Source organism: Chenopodium album, chromosome 2 (assembly GCF_948465745.1).
Source record: "Chenopodium album chromosome 2, dcCheAlbu1.1, whole genome shotgun sequence".
NCBI lineage: Eukaryota > Viridiplantae > Streptophyta > Magnoliopsida > Caryophyllales > Amaranthaceae > Chenopodium > Chenopodium album.
Genome location: NC_137835.1, coordinates 10,391,410 through 10,408,542, shown reverse-complemented (window position 1 = coordinate 10,408,542; position 17,133 = coordinate 10,391,410). Strand labels below are relative to the sequence as shown.

Sequence of the window (17,133 nt, the reverse complement as noted above, 5' to 3'; positions counted from 1 at the left end):
ATTGTGGTTGTGATAGTAGTCACGGTTATGGTGGTGGTAGATGTATCTTCCATTATATGTAATAGCGGCGGGAAATATTGCAGTTGATATTCTATCCCATCACCACCACCATGGATTGTTTGTCATGGAGGAACTGCAGCTTGAGCTAATTTAATTGGGATGGCGCGGCGAGTTAGAAAATCGAACAGGGGAAATTGTTGGCAAACTTTTATAATTGAACATTTAATATTTTTGAAATGAACATTTTTTAATAGACATAAATGAACAATTTTGTTTTTGATTGTAAATGAACATTTATAATTTTATAAGTGAACATTTAATTATGGAGCATAACATATTGTGTGTGTCACAATTTAATTATTTGATCAATAAATCAAACAACTTTTAAAGAATATAATTGAAAAATAAGTACTACGTATCTAAAAGTCAATAACATAAAAAATTTAAGATATGTCAATTAAAAAATATTTATAACTTATATATATATATATATATATATATATATATATATATATATATATATATATATATATATATATATATATATATTATTTTAATGTTCATTTGTATATGCGCAAATGTTCATTATTACAATATAAATGTATAGAAAAAAAACAACTACTTCACGATATAATAGGTGTTTTAGTATCAAAATGAACATTTAAGTATATGTATATGTTCATTTAAAATAAATGCATTTACTTGTTCAATATGAAATGATCATGAATCATAATGAAAATGGACAATTATCAATATGAAAATGAACATTTACATATTATAAAATTAATTTATTTTTTGAAAAGTTAGTAAGCATATATGTGTACTATGGAAGGATGGAGTTTTAATATGTTATTAATGATTTTATATATTTAATGGGTAAGATGTGTAATTACTAATATGAAGTAATTTTTATCTTAGTATATATTTTTTGAGGAAAGGTTGTCTAACAATAGTTCTAAAAAAAATTTAATTAGAGTATAAGTATATCTTTTAGTCTATTTTACCCATTTTACTCTAGGGATTTAAGGTATACAAGTATAGCTTTTTGTGACCATTGTGAACTGTTTAAATGATCATGTAATTAGTAGAGAATACCTTCTTTTTTTTTTTTTTTTTTTTTTTTTTTTTTTTTTTTAATGTTTGACAAGACCCTGTATGTTATTATAATGTTTATGAATATTTGATGATATGGTCATAAACATATAGTTAAAGATGATATAATGTTGAGAATTTAATGAATTACTAGTACTGATATGATAATTTCACATTTTTTATAATAATATCTAGCAAACAATACTACTATTGTATGAAATATGACATACAAAATATATAACTTGTTTATACATCAAATATGCTAAAAACAATGTTCTATTTAAAGCAAAAAGAAATTGCTTATATTATAACTCATTTATCAATCTTCTTGATGCCCTTCACTTTTTTTTTTCAATACATTTCATTCAAAAAGCATTAGTTGAGGTGTGCATTCCATTTGCAGCTTCCTGATTTGATTTTCCTGTATATCCACAAAACCAATATATATTATAAAGATAAATGGTTTATTATTGAAAAAAAAAAGTGTCTAAATTTTAATAATATAAAAGTAATAAAATATGGCGTAGAACATTCAATAACATATAAATGAACATGAAGAAGTATGATTATGTACAATTATATACTTAAATTATTTGTCTTAATGTCACAAATCCATTTTTTATTAGGGTATTGGATACACACACGCAACAAGTCTATATTAAATACTAAATACCTTATATAAGGGTTGTCTACAAGTACGTAATGTTATGGTTCTGCAAATATTAGTACATATGTTCAAAATAAACATATTATTAGGAATGAATGAACATTACATTTTTGAATATGAACATTTGAATGATTATTTGAAAATCAATTTTAAATTATTAAACATTAATTAAGCTCATTTTTGAATCAACAATATGTATATGAACATTATTCATTTTATGAATGAGCATATGTTATTTTTTACAAATTAAATTAAAAAAGAAAATGAACATTCATTAGAAAAAAGAATTCCCACAATAAACTACATTTACATTTCAATCTCAACGAGTTTTGATCAAATTAAACAGAAAATTATTACAAGTAAGATATGTTTCTAATTTTTTGTGTCGAACACTCTTATAATTTAATAACTCACCACAAAATAGAGTACATGATACATAATTTAACTATAATAATAGGAAACCACAATAATTTCACATACATCATAATTTGATGGCTAGAATTTTCTGGTGAAATGGAAAAATTCAATAAAAATATATAAATGAGTTAGAGAGTGTGTTACTGTGCCTTAAGATGAATTTTTGTTTGAATGACGACGACCTAAATTATTACACTGTATTCAACAATCAAATTGGGGAAAAAATAGAGTAATCCAAATAGTCATTGAACAATCATATCAAATTACTTCAAATGTTCACTTTCATTAAACAACAATTCACAAAATAATACTACGTAATTACGTAAATCAAATTGAAAAACAAGGGAGACATTGGTACCTTAGCTTAATAACAATCTTGGATTGACAACGAGCTGGTGAAGGACAAAATGAATATAGGCAATTTCTGGGAGTAATGTACAACACTTTATTTTTTTAAAAGAGAGAATATGGGGGAATAGCAAGGAAACTGATATGCGAACGCGGAGCAATATGAAACGTGTCGTTTTGAGTGGGGGTGTATGTACATTTCCCTACTCTTGAGTGTAGGAATAGATAATTACTCTCTTATATGCCAATCTAACACATTTTCAAGTTTCAACCAATCAACCATCCAAAAGCCCAGATCTACTCACCCAACACGAAAACGGTGCCGTTTTAAACAATCAGTGAGCAAGACTGTCTGAGACCAATCCACAAATACTACTCCCACATTGTTCAATCTCTAACGTCTTCTCCAACCTTCAACAATGGCTGCCACTTCCCAATCTATCTCTAGAATAATACACTCACAACAATTCCCAGATTTCAGAAAACCATTAAAATCATCTAATTGCATTTCTCTCTCTTCACAGAATCCATTTCTGGGTAATCTTACTTTCTCTTTCATCAATCCTTCTTCAACGAGAACATCTCAATCACTCTCAATTTCAACCAAACGACGCCCTGTTTCTGCCGCTGTCACTGTCAGCCTCCCAACTGTGTAAGATTTTGTATTCTCATTGCTTTTGAGAAATACCCTTGTAATTTTGGTTTGAGGGTTTAAAGTTTCAATTTTTATTTGTTTTGTTTGGGCAGGAGTCCAAATGGGGTTGTTGGTGATAAAACTCCCAAGTGAGTTGAAAATTGTATACCTTTTTGGTTAATTTTATGGTTTATTTATATTGGTTTAATGTGTTAATTGGGTTTTTGATGATTGGTTGAATTAGGTGGTCAGGGAGGGCTATAAAGTCATTTGCAATGAGTGAATTGGAAGCTAGGAAGCTCAAATACCCTACAACTGGGACTGAAGCACTTCTTATGGGTGTACTTATAGAAGGTTAGTCCCTATGATGATTTGATGAATTGGGGATGATCAAACATATGGTTATGAAATATATTTCTTGTTTCAATTTTCGAATTCTATTGCTTATTTTGTATGTCAATATGTTGCTTAAATTGAAAAAATTATGCTACTAAGATATGACAATAATTATGTATATGCTGTCCTTATCCTAATTTAAAGGGAACCAATGTAATGAGCACTAGAATAGACCCGGTGTACAATAACTTATTGTAGACCCAACCTTCTAGTATATCATACGAATATAATTATATCATACGAAATGTGCTTATATTATTACAAAAGTGATTATATCACCTTGAAACTGTTATGTAAATGTATCACTTAAAAAGTGAATTTATCATTATAAAAAGTATCAAATTAATAAATCACATCATTTAAAAGATGATTTTTAAATTTTATCATCCTAAAGATAATTATATAATCTCATTAAATGGTTTGATATGAGATCAAAATATGACTCACAAAAAAATAATTATATCATCTAAAAAAGTGATTATATCATCCAGAATGTGATTATATTATTTGAATTATCAAATTTTGAGTCTAAAATAATTTATTGTAGACCGGGTCCATACAAGACCAATTGAATGAGCAGAGACGGATCATATAAGAGACTTATCGGGGCTTGGCCCCGGATAGATTTGGAAAAAAATTATACTATATGTAGAAGCCTGGTATACTACGTATATTGAGCTTTAATCAAGTTATCTAATAAAATAGAATGTGGAAGGCCGAAGGCCCAATAAAATAACAAAACGGAATGCTTTATTATTTACCTAAGATTATTAATACTCAGCTTTAATTTCCCACTCTCCAAAATAAGATGGACCCACAAGTCCACAACCCATCCCTCTCTTTTAGAATTACCACGTACTACGTCATCACTTTGTCAATATCCATTTGCCAAGTTACAATTCAACCATCAATTTAATTGAAGAATGAAATCATCGACATCACACCATCATTGTAATTTACTACGGAGTATTTAATGAATTCGTTTATTGCTATTAATCTTAGGTGTCGTTTGGTTGCTATGGGAATTTACTTCCCATAGGAATTTGTATTTCATGGGAATTAAATTCCTACATTAAATTCATGGGAATTGTATAAAGTTGTTTGGTTGACAGGAAGTTGTAAATCATGGGAATTTTGACTTACCTGGGGGGTTGGGTAATTAACTTCCCATGTTTTGTGAGAAGTTGCAATTCTCTCATTTACACTTTTTAATGTCAACCAAACAACTCACCCATTTTCAAATTCCCATGATTTTTCACTCCCCTCAGTTTCTTTGTGCAACCAAACAACCCCTTATTATTGTTGTTTTATTTCGTTTTTTTTAAAAAAAAAAAAAAATGTATTGTAAGAACTTTTTTTTTTGTGCAATCAAATTGGTATGTTACTTTGATTAATTTAAACATTCAAAAGAAAATTGATAATTGTAAGGCCACTAGATAATTTTGAGGTTAATAGATATCTCACTTAGAAGTATTGAGTTTTTACCTACCGTATGTTGTTATTTTCTAATATCTATCAATTAAAGGCTTGTTTTCAATACTTGTTATTTGATATTGCATTGATAATAGTAATGAACATATGAACCTATGAAAAATGCATTCAATTGTAAATTTATAGGTTTAATTGTTTAGAGTTAGTTTCTTGTATATGTTCATATTATATTTTAAAATTGGTTGCTTATCTTATTCTTTTCTTGTTTTATATATATACTTTATGTTGGAAGTTATTGGCCCCCGAAAGAAAAAGTTTCAAGATCCGTCACTTGTAATGAGTACTATTGATTTCCTTAGTGTTAAATATTGAGAAAATATTTATTGACCATCTGAATTGAATATCGTTGTTGGATTGATCTTGCGAAAAGATCCTCGATTCCTAACTACTTAGGGTTGACAATTGTTCATCTAGATCAAGCTTGCCAAATGCTAGGCGAGAGGATCTGTATTGGCTGGTCTTTGCTGTGAGCAACCAAGATTCAGTATTTTGTGTGGTTAAGGATTTTTGGATTGTTTATGAGTGTTAGTATCCTTAGGTAGCAGACTAGCAGCAAAGAACAAAGACCTTTCTTGGGTCATGCAGTTTATGGAGAAGTTGATGGATGTGTAGGGTCATACTCATAGTAATGGAAATGGTTCCTTTGTGGTGATTGCCTTTTGTTCATCAATTTCATCTTCTCAAGTGCCTTAGGTTTCTAATTCCTAGAGAAAGGGATCATGGCAGTAATAAGAGGAAAAAATATAATATGAAATTGTCTAAAGCTATCATAGGCAGTTTTAGGAAAATGAAATACAAGGGAAAAAGAGGTTAGAACATTAGAGTCAATTAATTAGTGTCCGGCATTAAAGTCTCAAGGATGCTAAAGAACCAAATGTGATTTCTGCGGTTGAAGTTGACGATATGTAGATGTGGGCCATGCAGTGGAATTTTTATATATGTGCTTTTAGGGGATGTTTGGTTCAAAAGTAAGTAATTTAGGTCCGAGTTGTGAGGTTTAAGTACCCTAGGGGAAGGTGGGTAATTCGGGTGAGACTTATACCATACCTTTGGGTGTCAAATAACAGAAAAGGGTTCATTCCCTAACAAAATCAAACCCATGGTATTAAGTATCAAGTTTCAACCCCATGCCATCATAATTTCATTTTTAATTCCAAATCCGTACCACTTAGTGAATCAAACACCCCCTCAACAATTTGGACGATATTGATAGTTGTATATGTGGTCTAATTGCATCAAATTCAAGTAGGAATAGGAGAAAGCTAAAGAAGCTATGTGAAAGATGAAGATTGAGAAGGCCAGTGGGCCATCAACTCTTATAGTAGCTTGGAAATTCCTTTAAAATGAGGCATTAGTGTATTCAGATTATTAATGTTGTTTGAAAGGTTAAACAATTAGCGGTTTGCCATGTTATAATTCAATAGAATAATCCAAAACTCAATTTCTTCTTACTTTTGTAGCCCCACTTTAACTCATATGTTGGAATTCTCCGTTCCATATTACATTGTAGTTGCAACACTTTAATTCTTGAAAATTTAGACCAAAAATATAGTCATTGCTCACCGGCATGTTAGAAAGGATATTGTGCATGGATCTCTAAGTTAAGTCTCCACTCTCAAATAACACTCACTCAACGTAGTTCAAAATTGAGGGGATTTTATTTCAAGTGGGAGAAAGGGAAATGATTGAGAAGGGGAGATTTGTGTCTTGTGTGTGTGTGGAGCATTGGGAAAATAATCTCTAGTTTCGCTAATAGTTTAGTTAGGGTTTAGGTAGTGGAAGAACTATATTCCATTAGTTAATGTTTGGTTTGAGAAGGTGATTCAGACCCTCGTATAATCAAACAATGCCACTGCTTTCGCCTCTCTAGTTTTCCTTTACACATCCAACATAACCATAATCACAAACTTTTAAAAAATTCGGGTGTACAATAATTATTGTACATCCATTATAAAGATAACCTAAATTGATTAAAAGTTACCCCTAAAATGAATAAAAGTTACCCCAATATGCGTTAAAGTAACCCAATTCAAGTAAAAATTATCTACCCTTTATTAATAACGAATCACATATTAAATGACTAAAAATCAATTATTAGTGATTGAATGTAATTAAATTACCTCTATAAAACTTTTCTTGTTGTTGATTTATATAAAAATTGTATTATGTTTAAAGTTACCCCAAAAAAGACAAAAAGTTACCCTAAAATTGGCTAAAAGTTACCCTTATACGGCTCGATGTACACTAATATCAGTGTAAACCGGATGTATACAAAAGTTTTTGAACCGTAATTGTCGAAACTTCCATTATGGCAAAGTGCATGGCCCCATCCATGATGGTTATATGACAATACTTTTATTATCTCTGGGGTTATGCCATTGTTTGCACCTCTTGCTGTTCGACATTACCCCAGTTGAAATTGATAGTTTTTTCTCTATGGACAGATTCTAATTGAATGGAGGGGGTAGAAAGGATCTTGTGCATGGATCTCTAACTTAAGTCTCCATTCTCAAATAACACTCCCAAATACCTTTTCACTCAATGTAGCTCAAAATTAAGGGGATTTTTTATTTATTTATTTATTTATTTTAATTTTTATTTATTTATTTATTTATTTATTTATTTATTTTTTAATATTCAGGCGTGAAAGGGAATGATTGAGAAGGGGAAATGTGTGTGTTTATGTGGAGGATTGGGAAAATAATCTCTAGATTCCCTAATAGTTTAGTTAGGATCTAGGTAGGGGAAGAATTATATTCCATTAGTTAGTGTTTGGTTTGAGAAGGCAATTGAAACCCTCATATTAACCAAACTATGCCGCTCTTTTCACCTCTCTAATTTTCCTTTGCACATCCACCGTAACCACAATTGTCAAATCTTCTCTGATGGCGAAGTGCATGGCCCCATCCATGGTGGTTATATGACATCACTCTTATAACTCTGGGATGATGCCATTGTTTGCACCTCTTGCTGTTCGATATTACCTCAGTTGAAATTGATTGTTTGATCTCTGTAGACAGATCATTCAACAGAATGGAGGTTGAATTTGTATGGTGGGTAATGGATGCGGGCATGTGGCTGTGATGATGAAATCGGCTTGCAAAGCTGTGATGCCAGTGGGTCATGTACTCATGGGTGTACAATGATGATGCCTTTTGTAAAGAAAGGGTAGGAGGTGTTTGGGTGAATCTAAACGTTTAGGGACAGGGTTATGGGAATCAGACTGGAGAACATTGGACACAACTTTAACTGTATAGAGGGGAAAGGGTATTGGAAAACAATGAACTAAACACCAGCCTAGGAAAAAGATGTTATCGAATGTCTTCTCTTTTATGGACACTTGTGTATCAACTGGCCCTTGTATGCATTAAAGTTAGAGGTGCTAGAGATCTACATGGTGAAGGTATTTTGAACTTTGGAGGTTAGATTATATTGGCGGTGGGGGTGTTTAAAGTTTCCTATTGATATTATGTACTTATATCCGTATAATCAAAGTATTCCAACTTTGAGTCCGTTTCCTAATACAATAGTCTAATTAGAGAATAGAATTTTTTTAGAGAGAAAAGGGCTTCAGATGAAGTAAAAAAGATGATGTACGAGAATGTGACCTCAAACATGCTATGAATGTCACTGTTAAAATTTTGGATCATTGTACTGTCTATATTTATTCAAGGATTGCTTCAGGCGTCTTTTGTTAAATTGAAGTTCATTGTACTCAGTACTAATGCTTGATGAGAAGATGAGGTTCTCGGGGTATTGAGCATTAGATCTAAAGAGAGAGGGGGGGGGGGGGGGGGTCATTTCCTGGAGCTTTTATGTTGCAGTTATTATACTGTGCAGGATCCCGTTTTCCCTGTTTCCTTATTGTGCCTTTTTCTCTCTGGTTAATGAGGTTATCCTATATGGCTGTTGGTTTACCTTTAACAAAAGCAAAGTAATGGTAATATAGTAGAAACTATACTTATAAGGAAAGGTAGACAAAGATCAACCCAAAGGGCCGTAGTGCAGTGGCTGTCTTTTTCTGTGCTATCAAAGCTGTAAGCTGAGTTAGGTGTTTATAATCATGAAGTTGAATATTCGTATGGATGTGATGACAATTCTTTCAGTCTTCCTAATATCAACTGTTTATGTTGAATTAGACACATAAGCTATTTAAGAGGATTAGCTTTTGTAAACAAGAGTGCAGCCACAGATGATGGCAACGATGTTGAGCTGGTTGCAGATAATTGGTTCTTCTGCCTTGATCAAAGAGTTCGTTTTCTGTAATTGCTGAAGGACCAAACTATCACAATTTTCATGCCGCAATGGTGAGATACTGAGATCCTGGGTTGATTCCTGCTGTCTATCGCATTTGAACTGGAAATTGTTCATATTAGTAAACAGTGTTTGTTCTTGAGTTTGAAGATGTTCTATGAGGATTATTCAGGAGATTTTTCTAAGGATTAAGTTGTTGAAGAATGCTACTCAGAAAATCAGTTGATTTATTTTTCCTTCAAAATATTCCTGCCCTTTACATTGCTACTTCTTTGTTAGTGTATCATTGTTGTCACTAATCTGCTTTGTACTAATCTGCTTGGCAGTGTATCTTTGTTGTCATTTACTCTTGTAAGGAGCTTTTTTTTTGGTATATTATCTCCCTCTTTTTAATTTTTTCCATAGAATATTGGATAAACAAATTGGGCTTGAGATATAGCCATAAGCTGTAATCATCAATTTTTCTGAAGTGATTGAAGTAAATTTTTTAGGTGCATTAAATATTTAAAGTACTCATCTATCATTGGCTCTTACAACTGGAGCTTCACCTTTGGTTCTCTGCAGGAACTAGTCCTGCTTCAAGGTTTTTAAGGGAAAATGGAATCACACTCAATAAGGTCAAAGAGGAAAGTATAAAATTACTTGGAAAAGGTGATTTGTACTTCTTCAGCCCAGAGCATCCCCCTTTGACTGAATCCGCTCAAAGAGCACTAGATTGGGCATTGAACCAGAAGGTGAAATCGGGTATGCGTTTTGTTCATATTATCTTGCAGCTCTTCAGCATGCTTGATTGTAATGGTGTTACTATTATCTTAAATCTTAGTGATTTGCTGAAATGATGGCATAGCTGGGTCTTAGTGTTGTCAATAATAAATTATCTCTTTAAGCTCAAAGCTTACTACTTGATGACCAATAAGGTTATATAAAAAGATGGCTTCTTTCATTGCTTGGTTTAATTGAAGGTTAATGGACAGGGGGATGGATGTGGGGTCATGGGGAAAAGTTAGTGATGTAGCTGTCAATTACTGGTGCCGGCAACTGGTTGGTGGGGGATATGTGTTTTGTAATGAACTGTTACTTCCTCCGTTCTTTTTTTCTTGACCTAGTTTGACTTTTGCAATATTCAAAGTTCAAACATTCATCTATTACCTTTTTTGTTATCTATACATAAGGTAAAACACTAAAACATAATCATGTGGATCTTGTTTGACTTGTCTCAATACATAATATCATAATATCTATTTGTTGTAATTTTTACTTTACAAGAATTTAAAATATTGATGGTTAAATGTATACATTGACAAGCGTGTAAATGAAATAAGTCAAGTGAAATAGAACAAGTAATTGGTCTTGTATGGACCCGGTCTACAATAAATTATTGTAGACTCAAAATTTGACACTTTCAAATAGTATAATCACATTCTGGTGTAATTTACTATTTGATACTTTTTATAATGATAAATTCACTTTTTGAGTTATACATTTACATAACAGTTTCAAAATGATATAATCGCTTTTGTAATAATATAATCACATCTCGTATGATATAATCACATTCGTATGGTATACAAGGTTGGGTCTACAATAAATTATTGTAGACCGGGTCTATTCTAGTCTTTGTATTTTCTTTTCTGTAAAATATATGCCAATAGATATGATAATTATTGCAATGTTGTAAATTCTGTTTGGTATTGCTTCTGATGTTCAACTATATCATTGTCTGAAAATTTTTCCAACCAAATCTTTAAAGGGGCCAATTATAATATCCTTTTGTTGTGGATTGCACCTGTAATAAGTAGTGAGTACTGACGACACATTACCACTATCTTTTGGATGTTGATTTCACTTTTGTTTATGGTTTATTTTTTCTATCAAAATTTAGACTGCTGATTCTGAACAAAGAAAAAAGAAATGGAACTTCAGTTTATATTATGACTCGTTACGCATTGTCCTCTATGCAGATGAAAATGGGGTGATTACGACAATTGATTTACTTCTTGGCATATGGTCTGAGGAGGAATCTCCTGGCCATAAGATATTGGCTGCCCTAGGTTTCGATGATGAGAAGGCCAACAAGCTTAAATCAATAGGCTCTAAACCTGGTTTTGATGAAGATAAGTAATTCATATTTAACTTTCGATGTTGCTAACATTGTAATTCTTTGATATTAGAAAGCATGTGAATGGTGACTGAGCTCAAGTAACGTGCTCAATTCATAGCTTTTCGTACATTCTTCAGTTGCGGAAAGTCCCTTTGCCACTCCACATGCTTTTTGTGTACTACCATTCCCTCGATGGAAAAATTTCCAGATGGGAAAATCATGATTCACTTATTCTAGAATTTATGAATTATAAAATCCGAATTACAATTGTTTGTATCTTCGGGTTTAGTATATAGAAATTTCATACAATTGTCTCTTACATTTACATTTGTATCCTATGTATCGCAGTGATTCATGGACATAGAAGATTAAATCATAGCTGAATCCATTGTTTTCCTTCAGTCAGATAATTTTCTTACTTGTAGGTGTGTCTGAATTCTCTGTCTTAGAATGCTGACCAATAGTGATCACGTAATAACTTCAAAATTCTCTCTTTTTTCCAAGGTTTTAACTGAGCCCTCATTTGATAAAAACTCTTCGCCTGTTGAGGCGCGTACTTGAGCCTTGCCTGCCTCTTTGACCCAATCAATTCTTGCTATAAACACCAGTAACAAAAGCAAGCAGGTTGATGCACCTACCAAGAACCCCAAGAAAAGACCCCCAAGCCCGAGCTTTGCTTTGAAACCCAATGCACTCCCCAAAGGTAAAGCCAGCAAGTAGAACCCACCAAGGCTTGCAAATGTACCAAGCCATGGCCTTGCTGTTCCTCGGACAATCCCTCCGGAAACTGTCAATGGAAAGTTTGCCACTTCAATCATAGCCATCAAGACCATCATTTTTTTGACCCCTCTGATTACCCCCTTGCTATGGCTGAACACTGAGCCCCACCAACCCCGGGCTGCCACCATAACCATGGCCCCCAAACATCCAGAGAACGCTGCTGTTATGAGGGACACATAGGCTGATTTGTAAGCATTTTTTGGTTGGTTTGCCCCGAGCTCATTGGACACCCGGGTTGATGCACTTACAGAAAGGGAGAGCATTACCGAGAAGAGCAAGTAATCGAAGTTGATCACAATTACAAGCACCCCAACCGCTTCCTTAGCATTAGGAAGTCTCCCTGTGAGAAGGACTAGGATCTCGTAGCACCACCACTCTAAGCAGGTTGTCAGGCAGCATGGCCCGCATAAGCTGAGCAAGGCAAACCATTCCTTGATACCCTGATCCCACCACCCCCCTTTCTGCCACTTTTCTCTCCCCCTCAGTTCCATGTGTAGCACGTATAATGCGAGCAGTAACATTACTAGAAGATCACTAATCCAGACTGCTATGGCTACCCCTTCAATACCCTTTGCTTTTATCAAAAGTATGTTGATGGGAACATGAAAAACTACTGCAAGAGTAGAGCTTAACATAATAGGAACGGTGATACCCTGAGCACTCAAGTATGCTTTCAGAGGGCAAAGAAAGGCGTTCACCATTAAATCAGGGAGCAGATAAAGAAGATAGCGTTGAGCCATAGCTACCATATCCTCTTGTTGCCCAAAAATAGGAAGAACTTTGCTAATATTCAGCCAAAGGATAGAGATTGGAAGGGTGGCGACGAGCAGCAAAAGAGTTGCCATGAAGAGGGTCCTATGAAGTAGTCTGTAGTTCTTTGCACCATATGCTTGACCACATATTGGTTCCATGGCTCCACACAAGCCCGTCAGTATAGAGTATCCGGTTACATTTGCAAACGTGAACCCTAGAGCACCTCCAGCCAATTGTAGCTCACCAAGTCGCCCCAAGAAGGCTACCGTGATTGCCTGCTTAATAAACCACGTTAAGTTCATCATCACCAATGGGACCGCCATCCCCTGTTGCTTCCTTAGCTCAGAAGTAACATCTTGGACCAAGTATGTTGTCCATGACGCCACTGTAGGAGGTAAAGATTGATGATTATCTTCTAGTTTCGGTATTGGCCGTGGTGTTGTAGACATGGTTGTTATCTATTGAAGGTGTGGATGATAGGGTATGGCAAAGTTAGTGGAATAGACTTTGATAAATAAGCAAGGGGAGATAGTGAGGGGTGGGGTTGTGGTCAGATAAAGGATGATTAAGCGTGAGTGCATGAGTTTTGTGATGGTTTTCTATTTGGTAAAGAAATTGTGTAAAAAAAAGTAAAGAAAAGATATTATCTTATAATGTGGAATTAATTGAGCATACAATAATTCATGAAGATTATATCATCAAGTGTGTAATGACAAGCGATGAATCATAAGTAGGCCAATGCCAAAGAAACCTCCCAACTCCTTTGTTTAACATTTTACAATATTCATATTGAGCTCTTTTTAATCATTTCAATTGTGATTTATACATAAATGAATATAGTCAATATATGATCTTTTTAAATTTGTATCGATTAATATAATCTAAATATAATGTTTTATGATTTTAAATATTAAAAATTAAACATATTCATAAAATGCATAGAATTATATAAACAAGCTAAGGAAGCATATATATAACTGTATCATATGGTAAAATGTTAATTAATTATATGACTTCTTGTTAGTGTAAAATTTGTTAAAAATTCTGTTAACGATAGATTACGTGTGCATTTCGATTCTAATTTTATTGTTTCTTTCATGCTAGATAGCTAACATATCAAAACTAAGAGCTTTTTTTTTTTTTTTTTTTTTTTTGGAAAGTTAGCCGGAAAATTTATTGCAAATCAAGTTTCGCCAAAGTTAAGATACTTTGGGGGAAAGAGTTCATACAAACACGTTCGGAACAATCATTTGTATCCCATCTAGCTACTAAATGGGCCACGGCATTCCCGACTCTCTTAACATGAGAAATAGTAAAAAAGCTAAAAAAACTCGAAAGCTTCTTAATTTTAGCCCTAGTTGATGTATCAATTGGCCAGTAAAGTTACTTTATTTTTGGTGGAGTTAAAGCTTGACCTCTTTGTTTTGTCCAATTGTTTGTTATTCAAGACAATCAATTTCCAATCACAAACAAAAGAAAAGTTAGCTTTTGAGAGCCAAAAAAGTTATAAAATAATGCAAATTGTCAAACGCGGGTCTGGGCCGCACCCGCAAACTAAGAGAGAGAGTCCACTTCACAAGTCCAAGGAGGTTCCATCCCAAAACCATATGGCAATAGGAGGAGTAGCCCCTTAGCGAGAGGTTATTCTTCAACACTCCCCCTCACATATAAGGTCCCTTTTAACTTTGTCTCATGTGATTTTTCGGGCTAGAGTGCTTCTTCACTCCCCCTCACACGGACCTACTCTTGGCCCAGTGAACTTTAGCCATTTAAGGTCCCATATCGTGGGCCTGGCTCTGATACCATGTCAAACGCGGGTCTGGGCCGCACCCGCAAACTAAGAGAGAGAGTCCACTTCACAAGTCCAAGGAGGTTCCATCCCAAAACCATATGGCAATAGGAGGAGTAGCCCCTTAGCCTTATAAAGTGTTTAACTCTCTCTTGTTCAATCAATGTGGGATACTTATATGTGGTGACACTTAAGAGGTTTATTCTTCAACACAAATCAAGAAAGCTTAGGAAAAAAAAAAAAAAAAAAAAGCAACCCCACTAGATGATCGACTATCGTATTCAATTCAATAATCTAACTTTTATCAAGTGTAAAAGAGGGTATCATTTGCCCATTGCCAATTGAAATCTTATGACATTATAAAGAACTAAAGAAGTTGCTCCAATTCAAGGCTACTAGGCAATTAGTTCCTTGCACCATGGTGTTGCGTCTTCAATTCAACTGAGCAAGAACAAATATGATAAAATGCCTCTTTCATATCCCGTTTATTAAATAAAAAAGTGCTACTCGTGCATAATATTTATCATATGGAAGGTTGACTCAAATTCCGTTTTAAATTATTTCCTTAGCTTGGAACCTATAGCCTTTTAGAGTGAATCAGTGAGACGGTGATGCCAAGATAGATGTGTTTTTTTAGGGGAGAAGTCTTGCTAGCCGGAGGAATTGGGGATCCCACACTTGCTTATTGGAATGAGAATTGAATCCCGGGTGAAGGAGGTTCTCCAACCATTAGGCCAACAAAAAGTACTCCACAAGTCCATATAAGCAAATAATAAAATATGGAGTACAAGTACAACGTATGTGTATATGGAGTTATTGTCTATTAAATTTTAAGATTGTAAGGAGTCTTTTTAATAATAATAATAATAATAATAATAATAATAATAATATAACTAATATATAAAGCTAAACTTTTAGCCAGGTCACGAGGTATTGACACTTGGCGTTTCAACTTTTCGCCAAGTGTCGCGCCACATTTGATAGATTTAAATAGACGATTAAAAAATTAATTTAAAATTCTATTTGGATACAATTTTAGGATAAAATTGTTAGTTTAGAGTTTTATTTTCAATAAAATACTAATATTTCAGAGGTACAAATTGAATTATAATTTTGTTAAAAAAATTTCAATAAAATATAGCAAATCGTCATAAAAGCACATCAATTTCCTAATTAATTTTGTATCAATGATATATTTAAAAATTTGACATATAGATTAAAAATTTATCTTCAATAAACAACACGGGTATCGCACGGGCACAAAACTAGTAATAATAATAATAATAATAATAATAATAATAATAATAATAATAATAATAATAATAATAATAATAATAATAATAATAATAATAATAATTATTATTATTATTATTATTATTATTATTATTATTATTATTATTATTATTATTATTATTATTATTATTATTATTATTATTATGAAAAAAATGTCCTAACTAATTTGCTAAAAATGCTCTTAGTTTCTTTCTTGGCTTCCTCCCTCCCTCCATTTCCAGAAAATTTCTCTCTAACAACATCTCTATGTCCTCTTCATTCTGGTGTTGAATTTTTGGTGCACTAGTCTTTCAATCATGCCCTTTTCATATTAAGGTTTTGCGCCCTTCTCTATCTCCCAATTTTATTTTATTTTTCATGTACAAGTTAATTATCTATCAAAATCATGAGATAATTAAACAATTGATGCTTAGAATTATTATTACAAAATTTAGCTACGTTTTGGATAAAGAAACTTGCAATTTGCGTTATGTCAAGGGTGTTTGTTTATATATTGCACATGTACATTTATTTGTTATGTTCAATTCAATGTTATTTATTTCTTGATATTACACAAAATTTTGATAACAAAAGTATTTAATAAAATGGCGCGTCTTCTCTAGAAATCGAATAAAAGCTTTCGACTCATTCATTCGTGCGTACTCCACATCGCTCATTTGGTAGAGCGTTACTCTTACAATTGTGTCATTGCTATATATGACACCTTTGTCTTATGTTAAAATGTATGTGTTCAATTAAAATCGACACAATATCTAGAAGTCGTGTCATTCAAATTGTTGTAATAAGGCTCTCATGTACGATTTATAGTCGATATTGCTATGCATAACTTGTACAATTCTAGTGCAGGATTATTTTGTCAAGTTGGTGACATTTGATACAGGTAGTCGTAAATATTAATTTCGCGACTGAAGTATTGACAGTCACAAATATTCAGTAGCAAATTCAACAATTTGATGTAGTGTATAAAGAGCTTACTTCCTCAATTTGCTTTAGTTGATCTACTTCTCCACGAATTTAGATATGTCGGCTTACAAATCACAGGTCATGAATGGTCAAAGAGAAAAATTCGTAAGGTATACGAACTCATAATCTTGTAGCATTATATGTTCATAATTAAC

At 33.0% G+C, this 17,133-nt stretch overlaps 1 protein-coding gene, 1 long non-coding RNA gene and 1 pseudogene across 3 annotated transcripts; 1 reads left to right on the top strand and 2 right to left on the bottom strand.

The window, feature by feature from the left end:
• Positions 1–1,254: 1,254 nt before the first annotated feature.
• On the bottom strand, positions 1,255–2,664 carry LOC145595884 (uncharacterized). Its single transcript, XR_014103033.1, has 2 exons — positions 2,535–2,664; positions 1,255–1,513 (listed from the first exon to the last, which is right to left on the bottom strand). It is a non-coding gene; the product is annotated as an uncharacterized LOC145595884 (long non-coding RNA).
• Positions 2,665–2,802: 138 nt separating this feature from the next.
• Positions 2,803–11,527, top strand: LOC145595868 (ATP-dependent Clp protease ATP-binding subunit CLPT2, chloroplastic-like). 2 transcript variants are annotated; one of them, XM_081652300.1, is made up of 5 exons: positions 2,803–3,176; positions 3,272–3,307; positions 3,403–3,512; positions 9,864–10,043; positions 11,261–11,527. In XM_081652300.1, the coding sequence occupies exons 1-5, from the start codon at positions 2,944–2,946 to the stop codon at positions 11,419–11,421; spliced, it is 720 nt and encodes a 239-aa protein (XP_081508426.1). In that variant the 5' UTR covers positions 2,803–2,943; the 3' UTR covers positions 11,422–11,527. The 2 variants fall into 2 exon arrangements, with proteins under 2 accessions (XP_081508426.1, XP_081508433.1); XM_081652307.1 differs by lacking the exon at positions 3,272–3,307.
• A 112-nt stretch (positions 11,528–11,639) lies between these two features.
• LOC145595858 (protein DETOXIFICATION 56 pseudogene) lies at positions 11,640–13,506 on the bottom strand (annotated as a pseudogene).
• Between the last annotated feature and the right edge of the window lie 3,627 nt (positions 13,507–17,133).

Excerpts from the sequence above, each read along its gene's own strand:
- LOC145595868 (XM_081652300.1), top strand. The coding sequence starts at position 2,944 with ATGGCTGCCACTTCCCAATCTATCTCTAGAATAATACACTCACAACAA. Across the intron at positions 3,177-3,271 it reads ACTGTCAGCCTCCCAACTGT|GAGTCCAAATGGGGTTGTTG; the intron begins GTAAGATTTTGT and ends TTGTTTGGGCAG. Across the intron at positions 3,308-3,402 it reads GTTGGTGATAAAACTCCCAA|GTGGTCAGGGAGGGCTATAA; the intron begins GTGAGTTGAAAA and ends TGGTTGAATTAG.